Raw genomic sequence first — 15,322 nt, 5'->3', positions numbered from 1 at the left:
ATAATATAGGGTAAAATTTGTAAATTTATAGAAATTTTATGAATATAGATTTGGCGTAAATATTCCTCGAGGAATGATAAACGCCAAATAAATTCAAATAACAACAACAACAACAACAACAACATGATCACAATGATCTATTTTTGTTATCAGAGGGTCAGTTTTGAGCCGTCTATCAAACTGATCCACACTGACAGAGAATGAGTGAAGAATGGGATACAACAGTCAAATTCAGTACGGGTGCCGAGCCAGTTCTAAAATCAGAGCACTGTTGGTTTAAAACAATTCTGAGTCCTGATAAGTATGCAGACGGTTTCTGCTCCTCTTGATTTTTTTATTTTTTTTTTATTGTCATGTTTAAAGTTCTTACAAGGTCGGCAACATACATCACTCATAATTGTGATTGGAATGACAAATGCTCATCATATACCAAAAGACGATGACATGGCAACAGTTACAATAGTAGTGGTAGCAGTAGTTGTAGTGGTAGTAGTAGAAGCATACGTACTTGAGCGGTGAAATGAAGGAGAACACAACGTTAAAAATACAGTATTGATCACTATTATGTATTTTTAGACAAGCAACATTAAACTCAAACAGTAAGGCATCTAATCCTCTAACCCTAAAACAGAAACAGAATTGCGTATTAAATTATTGTTGTACACATTTTGCAGATTGTTGGTCACGCCTTTCTGTGATCTACCTGTCTGAATAAATTAATTATTGGACGGCAGAAACAGGGGAGGCAACATCTTAGCTTCTGTTGATCTTCGTTACACGGCGAAACCCAGTCCCTATATAGAGATGCTGATAGCGTCTTCGTAGATGGCGATGAGCAAAATGATGGCCACGCCCAACAGGAAACCGATGTTCTGCAGCAGAGCTATGGAACTCTTACTGGATTTCCCCTTGTACCCATGAAGAATGGGCATCTGTATATTATCAGAAATATGCATACACATACATTAGTTGGTGGACACAATCAATGTTATGCATTTGTATAGCCTCAGGGATTTCATCACACGTTTCCGAGCATATCATACAACAGACGTCTTGCCCACGCAGGTAGTCAACTTTTTTCTCCTCGGATTATTGACAGTGAAATTATGTGCCCCCCCCCCCCAAAAAAAAAAAAGGAAAAGAAAAACCTTCCAAACTCATGACTTCCTCAGTCAATTACTGCCGAATACTAATATGATTAACAAAAGATGTAAGAATGTACCTTCTACAGTTGACTGATTATGACTTACACACTTTCATGTGATGTTTTAATCATCTTATATGTATGGTAACACGTTAAGTAACATACAAATTCTGCTCACACTATTAAGGGAAGGTGCATTCCAATGTCTTTTGTTAATCAGAATAATAATTATTACTAGTGATTGATAGATAATGTTGCAGACAAACTCCTGGTTTGGAGAGTTGTTGTTGTTGTTGTTGTTGTTGTGGTGGTGGTGGTAGTTTTGTGCGTAACCAAGAAATGTGAAGAGAAATAATAGAACAATTATTGATTGAATAAAAAAAAAAAAATGTCACGTATTCAAATATTCATGTTGGCTACAAAAGTGGTGACCAGGGTATAACAGATCAACGCGGGTCAACATGCATGTTCATGGCATAGGCCCTTTAAGGATGCATTTTAACCATCTGTGTGCCACATTCATTTTTTGTCCATAAGCATGTGCGTGAAACTCGTACATATTTGACTGATTGGCATAGAAAGGTTACTAAGAGAACAGGCAGGGAACGAACTCACCATGTCCACCAGAGCGACGTAGAGGAACATTCCCGCCACCACGGCAAAGATCCATTCCCGGGCCTCCGAGGACTGGGTCAGCGGGATCCCGATCCAGAGACCGAGGAAAGCGGTGCAGGCCGAGAACAGGTTCAGTAGGAGAGCCGTGCAGAGTTTCATTCCCTGCTTCAACAGGACGGCCAAGTCACCTAACATGGACAAAAGTATCCAAGAATGTTATCAACCCTTTGAATCCAGCAGGACTTATTTTCCTACACAAGGTAATATATCACATCATCAGCAACTCTGAATAGTAATGCCAAGCATACTTCATTGCTACCTGTGACATTGTTCGTTTCATAAAACCTGAACAATATTACAAAGAAGAATCGCAGATTTGAACACGAGCGCATTTGAACATGCAAAAATATATGGAAAATGTGCTATACATATAATAATAATAATAATAATAATAATTCTTATTATTATTATTATCATTATTAATATTATAATAATCACTACTGATATCAATATTATCACTAAATATATTATTATTATTATTATTATTATTATCATTATTATTATTATCATTATTGTCGTAATCATCATCATTATTATTATTAAGAGAGAAGCAGAGAACTGTTGCAGACTGTCATATATCTTGCTTGTTTTTGCTGGTGGTCTCTTTCAAGATCCATGCAAGGAAATCAAAGCCATGAATTTTATTTGTTTTAATGACTATGTGACTGTCATATTCGGTAGATTGAATCAGCTAATCAAGGTCAACTTCATGGTGAAGTTGGGCGTATTCACACCCAATACCCACCCAGTTCGTGAGGCAGTTCGTGGCAGAGCACGGCGATGCTTGTGGACAGGCCCGCCCCAAGACTGACGGTGAACGCCGCCCCGATCGCCAGCCCGTCCCCGAAGTTGTGCAGCGAGTCGCCGAGGAGTATCATGACAGCTACCGTGTTGATGCCTGGACATCGACGCATAGCGGGAACATCAACGGTTCAAACGTACGCATGCACAAACGGGATAAAACAAACGAAGCTGAATATTCATGTGGCAATCAAAAGCAAGCACATTTATTGATTATGAATAATTCATAATATCATTACTACGGAGGGAGTTCTCCAGAAAAGAAAGAAACAAACAAAAACCCATAACATAACAACACATGAACACCGGGTAACTTCAGACATTGTACAGTTCTTTAACTGGCTGAAGAAAAAAAAATGCGATATGATGGCCAACCGTACACATATTACCATAAATTCATATTATTTTCTCTATCAATATTCTTTTTTTAATTAAAAAGGGATACATAGTGGACTCCCGTTATAATGGAGTCCTCGGGACCTGAAATTTTCTTTCGTTATATCGAAACTTCTTACAACCGAACAAATAACAATTAAAACAAAAAACAAAAACAAAACAAAAACAAAAACAAAAACAGGCACACACAAAGAAAGAAAGAAACAAACAAACAAAGAACGGATAATTTTTACTTCGTTGTAAGCGGAATTTCGTATTAACCATTCTCGTTATAACGGGAGTTATATGTTAACTGAAACCACCATAACTGAAACAACAACAAAACGACAACAACCACACACACACAAAAATAAATAAATAACAAAACACACTCACACAAAAAAAAAAAAGACCCAAACAGTGTTACCTTGAAAGCGTGGTTCGGATTCGGTCTCCATGGTTCCATACTCGCACTTTGTCTGTCGGGTTAAAGTAATCGAGAGGGAAACGGGAATTAGGGAAAGGAAATCTAAATCCATCGGAAGCATTTCGGTCAAGTTTCGTTGTTTTTGTTCTGTTCTGTTTTGTTTATTCAAAGGGGGCAAGGCACTCCCCTAAACTTTAGAAGAACTTGGAGTCCTGTGAAGGACCGGAGTTTAGGCTTGTATACTTCCCCCCCCCCCCCCCCCCCCACTCTTATTCTCCTTTGGGATTGTTGGTTAGTTGTTGACCTCCTTTTATTTCAATAAAGGCTGCTTGCAGATACGCCAAGGTTTTCGATGCAATTTAGTATCCATATGTTTTGTTTCCCTTCACTACGGATGCAAATTCTTACTCATTTCGTTATCTGTAAAGAGGGCGCATAAATTACCCTTTTTTCATGTCTTCCTTCTTGAAGGCTATAAAATCTCACGAAAAGTATCGACCAAGTGGAAAAAAACAACAACAACATAAAAATATAAAAAAAAAAAAACTCATAGAGGAAAGGGGGGGGGGGGGTTGAAGGAAATGTCAATACCCTCTGGTTGATTAGAGATACAGTGGACTCCCGTTATAACGAAGTTCTCGGGACCGGCAATTTTCTTTCGTTATATCGAAATTTCGTTATATCGGAACAAATAAACAATAAAAAAAGAAAAAAAAACAGAAATAAAAACGTAGAGAGGATAATATTTGGGCCTAAACTTGTATTTCGCTGTAGCCGGAATTTCGTTATAACCGTGTTCGTTATAACGGGAGTCCACCGCACCATCTTTATCTAAGGGATAATAATTTACCAATTCTTTCTTGGACTCCGAGAGCTTGAGCGAAGCTGGCGTCTCTCCGTTCTTGACCTCACCGGCATGCCCATTCTCCGTAAAGCCCGTCTCGTCAGTGGTCGGTGGAGCACCATTCCTTCCGGCGTCGCTGATGGCGTTGTTGTGCGAGTGGGTGAACCACTGGCAAGAAATAACACCGATGTAAAATTATTATGATGTTTGCACGTTATTTTTCTTTTTTTTATTGCTTGCGTCATGTTTGCTCTTGTCCACTTATGTCTCTGTTTCATCCCGAGTCCTGTTCTTCTCAATGTGTGTGTGTGTGTGTGTGTTACTGTTGTTGTTGTTGCTGTTGTTCTACTTCTTCTTCTTGTTGTTGAACTATACACTCTGCAGAAAGATCGGTGTATAAGATTTAAGACAATGGGTTTTGAATTTGACACCAATCAAGTGTCAATAGAACATGGCCGGCGGAACGGGGGGGGGGGGGGGGGGAGCAGGGCAAGGAGGCTTGCCCCCCCCCCCCACACACACACACACACACTTTTTGTGCACCATAAAAAAGGCATATATATTCACAAAGGTGGCATTACTTTGCCCCCCCCCCCCTTTTTTTTTTACCCGGAAGTACGTAAGTGGCGCTAAAAAGAAATAGATAGAGATCTTGAAGTGTAAGCGCAGTATGGTTATGTTTTTTCGCTGAAGATCCGCCCCCCCCCCTTTCTTTTTTTTTTTTTTTTTTTTTTTTTTTTTTGCTTGTCATCTTAAGAAACCCGGAATTGTAAGGGGAGAGATGAGCTGAGGATCTTTCATTTTTTTTTTTTTTTTTTGCTTGTTAGCCCATGAAACCCGGAAGTGCCCCCCTCCCCCTCCCTCCACTTTTGAAAACGCTCCACCGGCCCGGTAGGGACCATGACAGGTGCAGAAGGTATGTTGTCATGGTGTTGAAAAGTGTTCACCTTGCCATTTGTAGTATTAATTTGACACAGTAGCTGGTGATATTTTTGACACTAGTTCATCATGTTGAAGTTCAAAATCAACAAGAAGAGCAGTAACTAATTACCTATCTAAAAACAGAAAAAAGAAAAGAAAAGAGCGCTATACTGTGAAGTGGCTGTGTTAATTAAAACTACACATGAGCACCGGATATTTAACACCAGCTCGGTGTTTCATTATCATTTAACATCCATCTATTTGTAGGGATATCGCTTCGACCAATGTACACATTGACAGGGTTAGATCCGACTCCTTTTGTTACGTAGCTTCTTTGGCACTTCTCTCATTCTGATTAAATTCCATTCTTTGACTTCTAAAGATTATTACGTTGATTGCTTTTTATATCGCAAGTTTGAAATGCTTATGCAATCATCTCCATTTTAGTTTCATGAAAATCTATGACAAATTAAAGATAAACTCTAACGGAAAGTTAAATTAGTGAGAATTCATTGTTGAGATTGAAAATGAAGTGTTTGCATGGAAAAGCGATATTTTCAAATTTTGCAAAATCAGGGACAATAAAAAGGCATAAAACCCAAAATCGTTTACAATGATACTGCATTAACACACAACTGGAACTATTTATGAAGGTCTTATTTTTTCAAATCACCATTTGAATAAGTTAATGACTAATTTTTAACAATAATTATGCATGAGCATAGACGGATATTTCCCCTGCACTTACCCCCATAATGTGGGTGAGCTGCTCGAACACGAAGAAGATGTAGATGGAGAGCTCCACCACCAAGCACCGCCACACATAGGCGAGCTCTTCGCTGCTCGGTGCGTGCGCCTCGCCCGGTTCATGTGCGTGGAGCCCGACGGCCTGTGAGTGAGCGAATTTACACGTTATACAATACTATACAATACATATCATAGGTTTACATTGGCGCCATTAAAAACGCTGATTGATAATAACGAAACTTTCCGTCGCTTTAAGTAAACAGATTGGGGCCTATAGTACTAACTTCAAATCAATGATTTTTTTTTATTCGTTTCTGTATTTGCTTGTTTGTTTCTCCAAATGAATTTGAGAATAATAATATGACACATGAAACTAACGTTGATATTTGACATGTGTTGCTCAAAGATAATGTTTTACATGTGTTGCTCAAAGATAATGTTTTACATAAACCCTATTTACTAAAGTTACATGCTCTCTTTTTTAAACTATGGACACATTTTAATGAAAGCAAAGAAATCATCAAAGTCCTACCCCATCTCTTAAAATTGAATAATACTTGTCATAATGTAGTGGTTGCAACGTTCGCAATCCATTTAAATCACGTATTTGTTGCTCGTCACCTGAGAGACTGTTATCAATTCCCCGTCAAGTCGTCTCGTGTACTCACCTGCGGGATAAGATGTAAGACGGCATCACCAGACAGCGTGGCTACGGCAAGAGCAATCATGAATTGAATGGCCTTCTCGTAGAACTCAGATGACATGCAAGGCACGAAGGCACCTCCTAGCAGGGATATGGCGCTGATGATGGCCACGGCTAGGGTCCCATAACCCCAGACTGTGTAAGAGGAAAAGAGAGTACATAATAATGATCGCGGGCATTTTTTTAACGAGCAGATAAAATAGCGCTTTAACTATTATTGCCTTAGCAACAAATTTGCCATGTAGTAGACACTCCCTAAGAGTGGGGAGCACAAGAATTTCGAAATACAATCGATGCGTGACACTTTAAAAGTGTAGAAAGAGGCCAGATTACTCCCTCCCCCTCTCCCACACTCCCTAAAGTTATCAAATTGGTGGATGTATTAAACTAGGAGATGACTTGTTTAGTCAACTTTTATCAATTTGAAGTCCACGTTGGAGTGCTCCATTGGACAAAAGCTATCTTAAATAAAAACTAATGCATGAAATCAACATTTTTAGTGAAATGCATATACCAGCAGCTGCTGCAATTGGGTAAACGTCGTTACGTAATATAAATGTAAAAGTTCAACAATGTGGAGAAGTACAGTGTTCATACTCTGGGCATTCGTGATCGTTGAGGGCTCGCTGGCGGACTCTGCGCATGCTCCACTCAGGATCTGTTGTACGAGAGAGGACGAGAGCTCGGTGAACTGGGCCTCACTGATCCCGGCTTCGTGGTCGATGGCGTACACATCGAGGAGTTCCTCGGCCGAATAGCACGTCTGAATGACAAGCCAAAATCAGAAGCAAAAGATTTAAGCCATGCGCCCCCAGATTGTTGCATCTTCTCCTGGATTCGATTCAGTTACAGTTTGCACATACATTTTTTCTTTTACCTACAAGTATGTTTTGTCTTATTGAAAAAAAAAAAGAAGAAGAAAAGATCGGCATTAATTTCGCTTGAATATACACAAGTCACTTTGTAATCTATTTTGTTTCCTTGTTTATGCAAATGTCGTATTGTGTATTTTTGTCGGAAATAAAATGAAATGTAGTGAAATGAGAATGACACGAATAATAGGCCTGTATACTTTGTGGTGAAAAAAAAAAAGAAATAAAAAACTTGTTTTGGACATAACATAACACAACAATTATAGTAAACACAAATTCGTAATTTAGATATTTTGCACAACTTTCATTGTGTCATAATTTTACAATTATTTTTTAGTTTGCCTACCTCGTTGACGAGAAAGGAGGTTTCTGAGTGGGTGTGGTTGTGTTCGTCATGAGGGTCACTCTGTCTCTTGACCAGGCTCAACCCTCCTGACCGGAATATCATGTCAACACTCCGGCGATGGGCGTGATCGTGGTTGTGGTCGTGATCGTGAGTCCCTCCAATCCCGAGAGCCGTCATCATTTCTTCGAATTCTGGCGGAAGTTCAAAAAGTAAATCGTGATGTTATAAATGTGCAGGTCCTGAGAATACTCGGTCAATTACCTTTTTATGACTGTTTCAAACAGTCATGTTCTAGAGGTCTACAATATTCGGTCAATTTAATCTGTACTGCTTTCCTCTCGCAGAATTCGCTATTACAAGTTTAGGAATGTAAATATGAATGTGGCATGTAGTGGAGTCGAGGTAGAGTTACTTGTGTGACTGTTTGTTTTCTTCTTTTTTTTAACAACAATAATCGTACTTACTTCAATGCAATTCAATTTTATTGTTCGTATCTGGAAATTTGTTTTGCTTCCATGAATATACACCACATCGGTACATACAAAGAATGCACACATGCAGACGCTATTGACAGAACACAGATTATAACCTATACGTGTAGATACATACACTTGATAGCCATACAACACTAATTATGATATCGTTATCAATACGAGACTAAAAGAAGGTAATACTTTCTTGATGCTAGAGATGATGTATAAATTGAACTTAAACAAAACTCCAATTAAATAAACGAACAAACCATGCTCCAAGATCATTCCCGAGGTCGCATAAGAGTCAAACACCGCGTCGACAAAGGCCTCCTTGGTCGGGACCGTGGCCTCTCCGATACAGTGCCCCTGGAGGAGCCCGGCTACCACACTTTGGCACACCGATAGCATCTCTTCTCCGACGGCACCAGCTTCGTGATCGCTCACGGCTCCATCGAAGACCGACTCCACGTCGAAACACTAGGGTAATACGGATGGGAAACAAGCACGGTGAACGACAGTTGTCTTTCCATTGCAACTGATAATGACAAATTGCCCTAAATCGACGTAAATAGCACTGATTTGATCAGTGTTTTAGTAGTAGCCATGATAAAAAAAAAAACACAAACAAACAAACAAACAAACATGGGCTCACGTACTCGAGCAGGATTCGAACCTACTTGTACGACATCCTGATCTCCGCACAGGCGTCATCTCCTTTAGACAACCGGCTTCCGCCCGACAGCAAGTGCTGGTTAACCTTTTACCCTGCAGCGGGTACTGCGTAACTATTCAAATTCATTGCAATGAAAACACATCTCGACGGAAGAATTTCATGAATTTGGACAGCTGTATTTGGGATCATCTGGACCCTAAGCATTTCAAAGTAAAGTCCGTCATTAGATACAGCAAAATGATATTATCTTTCCGGTTATGCCTCGCTTGTGAAATAACAAGGAATATAATTTTAGAAGTTCTTTTTATTTCTTTGTTTTGTAGCAACTTTACTCACAAAGATCTTCAATTAACAAAATGGGGTTGGGTCACTTTGTGATAAAACTCTTCATATAGATAAGAAGATTGCGGTAATATACCTATTCTTTTAAGCAATAACAATAACTCAGTTTAAAAACAACTTTGCCGATCGTCAAGGGCAGCTGCACTTCTGTATGTATGCAAATCAACGGAGAGAGAACAGCTAGACATTAAAACCTTACCTCAAAGTTACAATCTCGATTTAAACACTCTGGTATATGCATGATAACTCAACTCCTTGTTCATTAATTAAAAAAAAAAACATTCAGAACCCAAAAAACAGCCATTTCAATTAATAAAATTCCTGTCTTTACAGTTAAGGCATTACATGAATGTCAGGACTCCTTTCTCCTTTTACTTCTCTCTCCCTCTATCTCTCTCCCTCTCTGTTTCACCACATAGACATTAGAATTTCAGTAAAAAATTGTGAATTGTAAATTGTGAATTGTATGTATATACACATAAATATGATTATGTAAAGTGGATTGAATTATATTGCATGTATTTTATTTGTGTGTTTCATGTATTCCAGTTTCCAATAATACGAACACAATCAGACAAAGAGATTCAATATGCAGTCAAACCTGTGTACAGCGGCCACCCAAGGGAGACGAAAAGAGTGGCCGTTTTTGACAGGCGGTCGGAATACACAGGGTCTATAATAACATGGCTTGGGGGATTTTTCACTGGCCTCATACGGCTGGAGGCCGCTGTAGACAGGTGGCCGCTAAGACGGATTTGACTGCATTGTACTAGACGTGATGTACTGACATTTAAAGTCATTACCATTGAGACTGTTGCCTCCGAGTAATAGTCAGTGATCGAGTCCAATATGGCGTCCAAATCGTCCTCAGACAGAGTGTCATTTGCCCCGTCGCTACCAGCAGAACGTAGTGCACCCTCCACCGCATCTTCACTCAAGTCGGTGCCGCCTGCGCCCGCCTCGCACACGCTCTCCAGCTCGTACGTTCCGTAGAGGATTGTTGCAGTCGCGTGCAGAAATGCGTGCTCCTCAAAGCCGTGAGCATGGTTGACGTTGAAGGCAGCAAATACATCATTGGTGAATGACGTCACGCACTGTAAAACAAAATATAACAAAATAAAGCACATTAATTAAGATCTTTCAGGAGTTTGAGCTCAGATGGTACACACGACCTACATTTTATAGCAAAGACTTCTGCACAAATAATATTGCCTTCAAATTTTAATCACGTATGACAGCCACTTTAATGGCGAAATATGTTACAAACCTTGTTATGTTACGTTTCATTTTCACTTCATGAAGGTATAAGGTATAGATCCTTTCAATACATTAAGTGACTGGAAGACTGTTTATGGCCGCTACAGCCTCCACTAGACAACAAGTGATATACAATAACTCTAAACTATTGAACTACTATGAACATGTGGCACAGACAAACTTACACCCAGAGGCATCCGAAGCACGAAACGTTTCTTATGCAAAAACAGATTACTGCCTCTAAAGTGTGTAACAGTTAGACCATCATTAAATTGGCAAAAAGTATATCTTTTAATATAACACTCGTTGCATTTTAAAGATATCTTGAAGATATAAAGAGTTCAAGTGCAAAACCAATTCATCCATTTTATTTTTAACAACATAAGAGAGTTAAGACTGAAGCTGCAAAAAAAAAAAAAAAAAAAAAGAAGAAACAAATCAAAGAAAAGACTGTACAGTGCGTATCAAAAAAAAGGTAATCCAACTTTGGAGGACTTTGGAGGTCCTCCAAAGTTGGATTACCTTTTTTTTTTGATACGCACTGTAGAACATTAATCAGAATTTCACTTACCTTTATGATATATTATTTTGTTCTTGACACTTACATTATTTATTTTCAAATCTTGATTACGATTTTATTTCAAATATTACCACAGAGTTTCAGTTATTTGTTTTGTTTTCATTACCTTCAATTACCAATATCTTGAGATGATGAAAAATTATCATTGGTTTTCTTATCTATATTATACATATACATCGGAAATATAATCCACTCTATGATGATATTGACTTAATAGTGACCCTGCATCACTAAACCAACAGAATGTCGCCAGACGTGAAGTTTTAGTCTGCGAGAGCAGACTTTCAGCTTTAAAATGATGTATAACTCAATTCAAATGGGATCTCCTAACCTATCTTACTTTTGCGATGCTGAGCTTCATGCAATGGATGGGATAAAACACGATGTACAGTTACTTCGTTCTTACAACAATGAAAGAATAATCACGTTAAGCTGCAATTGATCATGATCAATTGACACATCCTATACATGACTAATTCAAATTTTGAAAGCAGTATCATTATCCTCTCAAAAGTTATCAGAGTTGAAAATAGAATGTTCATTTTTTTTTTTTAAGGAATGAAAAGGGGACTCTAGATACACCTAATCGCATTAACACTCTACCAAATAAGTGTTATAGAAAAATTGCGTAAAACACAGTTTCCCGTCCATTTTATGAGCATAAACTTTAGAATAATGTAAAAGAAGAATAGCTCTTTTAGAAAATATTCAAAATTAAGATTGACTGAGGTGATCCGTTTCATCTATATTTTGAGTCCTCTCAAAAAATCGGGGCGTGTGACGTGCGCGACTTTCTTGGCATTGTGATGCATGGTCGCATCTTTTTTTAATATCTGCACAAAACTCATTTGAAACCCTTTCTTTGAAAAATGCTTTTCAATGAAGTTATTCCGAACGAAGTGTTTTGTCTGAGTAAGTTCTACATGTCCAAAACATTCGCATTTCGTTTGCATATTTTTTTTTCACCCTTATCGCAAACACGGTGCAAACTTTGAAAAGGAGGCGTTGCTGTTTGCTGTGTGCGGGTTGCTGTGTTACGCTCTTTTTATCTCTTTAACGGCGATGTCTAAAACTGGCGATGTCGTCATAATCTGGACCTCTAAATGGTCGAAGACCCCGCTGACGTCGACAAAGCAGTCCGTCAGGCGCAGCGCAGTCACACAATTACTCTCTGCGCATGAGCGGTGTAATGCAAATTAAGAAAAGTTCAAACCCCCTAATCCACGTTTATCGTAAATGTCTGAGGCGACACAATGGACCTCTAAATGGGTGACGACCCCCCAGGCTTCGACGTCGACAAAGAAACCCATCGATTCTAGTGCAGCCGTGCGCACGCATGCAATTTACAACTGCGCATGAGCAGTGTGGTGCGCCCGTTGAGGAAGTAGACGCCCTAAAATCATTCTAGGATATTTATGATGCGTCATCGCAATTGTGATTTTTTGTTTAATTTGCATTTTGTAGATGTCTTCTGAAAACTAAGCTTCGCATTTCTATCGATTTTCCAGAATTTCATTAAACATGATTATAATAATCACACTTGTGGTGTGCATAACACAGTATGGCCATTTTGTGCAATTTCTAACGGGCATTCACATTATACATCTGTTATTTGTTACTTACAGTGTTGTCATACATTGTAAGAAATATGTATGATGATATTTCCGTATTTGCCTTTGGTTAAATTTCTATTTTGCCTGTATGTTTGTTGTTGTTGTTTGTTTGTTTGTTTGTTGTTGTTTTCTGAGTTGGTTGTCTTTTCGGGCTCTTTTGAATTCTGCCGAGGCGGAGAGAGGGACAGTCCCACACAAAACTTCAGTCAATCTAAACGGTTCATAAAAATAAAAAACAACCTGAAAATGATGGCATACCACTGATTACCAATTTGTTGTATTCAATGCCGTCAGAATCCGCTTAAAATTGTTATCTTGTCACTTACATTGTATTCTACTGTTTCTTGTGTAATGGCTGCAAGGAAAACGTCTCGAACATTTTTATTTTCATTAAAAATACAGAAAATATTACAATCGAAGACCCACAGAGCACACCAGAAATCCAACTTCGGCGAATTTGAATTCTTTGTAAAACACCCACTCTCCATGAAAGGCTTTAATCTGATGTTTGATATAAACTATTTATTGCAGGGAATTAAAAAAAAAAAAACAACACACACACACACACACACACACACACATGTGATGAAAGCCGCAGAAGTGGAAAAGCTCTGTTGATTGCAAAATTATATATTTTCGTCATATTGTAATATCATACATTATGAGGCTAAAGTTATGACCTCGTACGGCATTTGTTATTCTTGCATAAATCTAAACCTAAGAAAACATCTATATTTCTACATTTCTTACCATTCTATTTAACTTTTCCACTACAGCTATCAAACATGTTTGATCATTTCTATAGGAAACCATATTTGTCGTTTAATGACATTGTGAAGGAAGGTTACGTTATTGATAATTTAACGAATTAGCCAGACCTTGACCACTGACCAAAACAAACAACCCCCACACACACACAAAAAAAAAAAAAAATCACCTTAAAGCACAATGAAATTACGACTACTACAATGCAAAGACTGACTTGACGTACACAAGCTGTTAGGCTTAACACTATTAAAAGGAAAAAAATGGTTAAAATAATTATTACAGGGTGCCCATTAGAAGCACTGTCACAATACTTTATTTATTTCTTTTTAATCATGAGGCCGCTGTCTCCTTAATAGTTGTATCTCCTTTCATTTTCATCCCCGTTTCAAATACTTCATATTTCTCAAGAAAAAATATAAAGAAATGCAATAAGACGAAATCAAAATGCTAGAAAACTACATACATTAGTACCTGGATAATCAACATAATGATCCGTTCTCAATTGTAATAGTGATCTTCTGTCTTGCAAAGAAGGAGAAATATCACGAGGCCGCTAATAGCAAACGTGTTAAATTGTCGACCCAAGAACAGAAGTAGTTGTAGGGAAATATAGACCACCGATAACTCTTTTGTCGAAACAATAATTGAGAGAAAAAAAAAATATTAAAAGCTAATGTCAGTTTGCGAAAGTTACAGAAGTGGCAAGGTGCAACATCAACAATAGATTACTTACAGGCGAAGACACTGCAGAAAACAGCAACTGAAGCTACACAACCATCGATAATTCAGTTGGAAAATTGATTCTTTTAGTTCTCAAAGATGGCATGCCTGACACAAAATTAATCACTGCCGGACAGTAAGAAGTTCATTTTGAAGTTCACTGCATCGTGAAAACTTGTATTTCTAAACCAACTTCGAAATGATTACCAGCCAAGCAGAACTAATATGAGATGGAGAGAGAGAGAGAGAGAAAGGGAGAACCTAGAGAGAAAGAGAGGGAGAAAGCATGTTTGGAACAATAATCGTGTACACTTTGGATTTTACTTCAAAAAAAAAAAAAAAAAAAAAAAAAAAAAACGATTATCAAGTTACACGGAAAATTTGACTTCGCACCCACCTGCGAGCAATTCTCGAATCTCGACGCACAATCAACTCTGCCGAATATGGTCTCCACCAGAATCTGCATTTGGTCGAAGGTGACATTTTTGTCGCCATGGATGACAAATTCGCCTTCCTCTCTCTGCGTGCTCAGTTCCTCGTCCAAGAGGTAGTTTCCGATGTCAACGAAATTCTCTTCATCATAGTGGTCGTGGTCGTGATCGTCGTGTCCACTCCTCTTCGACCTGAAATCCGACACCGAAAAAGAGAAGTCGAGGAGCATTAGTATGCACACGAAACGCAGAAAAAGTTTAGTCGCCATGTTCCGTTCTGTGTCAGCGGCTGTTGTGCCGTGTGCAAAATGAAGCACGTTCAAGCGCCGCGCAGCAGGGTGTGGGGGAGTGCACGGATTACAAAATTAAGCACAGGTGTACCCAACAAGTTGACTGGAGGGGCTCGTACCCTTTGTTCTCACACGAATGACCGAATTGCGAACTCTGATCAGAGTTCCAAAGAGCTTCGCTCAAGAGAATAGAAGACACTGCTCCCCCAGGGATTTTGTGGTCACCCGAGCAAGACGCCATGAATCTGTCACGTGTGCGCGTGTATCTGTGTGTGCTTTGTGTGTGTGTGTGTGCATAAAGAGTTTCAGACTTTTACATA

General features: G+C 38.7%; 1 protein-coding gene across 1 annotated transcript; it reads right to left on the bottom strand.

The window, feature by feature from the left end:
- Positions 1 to 368: 368 nt before the first annotated feature.
- On the bottom strand, positions 369 to 14,981 carry LOC140246873 (metal cation symporter ZIP14-like). Its single transcript, XM_072326199.1, has 12 exons — positions 14,679 to 14,981; positions 10,147 to 10,437; positions 8,598 to 8,805; positions 7,856 to 8,046; positions 7,235 to 7,400; positions 6,603 to 6,772; positions 5,936 to 6,076; positions 4,273 to 4,434; positions 3,423 to 3,474; positions 2,565 to 2,717; positions 1,760 to 1,947; positions 369 to 932 (listed from the first exon to the last, which is right to left on the bottom strand). The coding sequence occupies exons 1-12, from the start codon at positions 14,979 to 14,981 to the stop codon at positions 795 to 797; spliced, it is 2,163 nt and encodes a 720-aa protein (XP_072182300.1). The 3' UTR covers positions 369 to 794.
- Positions 14,982 to 15,322: the final 341 nt, after the last annotated feature.

This window comes from Diadema setosum, chromosome 3 (assembly GCF_964275005.1).
Source record: "Diadema setosum chromosome 3, eeDiaSeto1, whole genome shotgun sequence".
Lineage (NCBI taxonomy): Eukaryota > Metazoa > Echinodermata > Echinoidea > Diadematoida > Diadematidae > Diadema > Diadema setosum.
Note: the sequence above shows the minus strand (reverse complement) of the source record. Positions and strands in the feature narration are given on the sequence as shown.

Coding starts and splice junctions, on each gene's coding strand:
- LOC140246873 (XM_072326199.1), bottom strand. CDS start 14,981: ATGGCGACTAAACTTTTTCTGCGTTTCGTGTGCATACTAATGCTCCTC. Junction 7,401..7,855: donor CCTCCTTTCTCGTCAACGAG/GTAGGCAAACTA, acceptor CTTGTCATTCAG/ACGTGCTATTCGGCCGAGGA. Junction 933..1,759: donor ACGTCGCTCTGGTGGACATG/GTGAGTTCGTTC, acceptor GATAATATACAG/ATGCCCATTCTTCATGGGTA.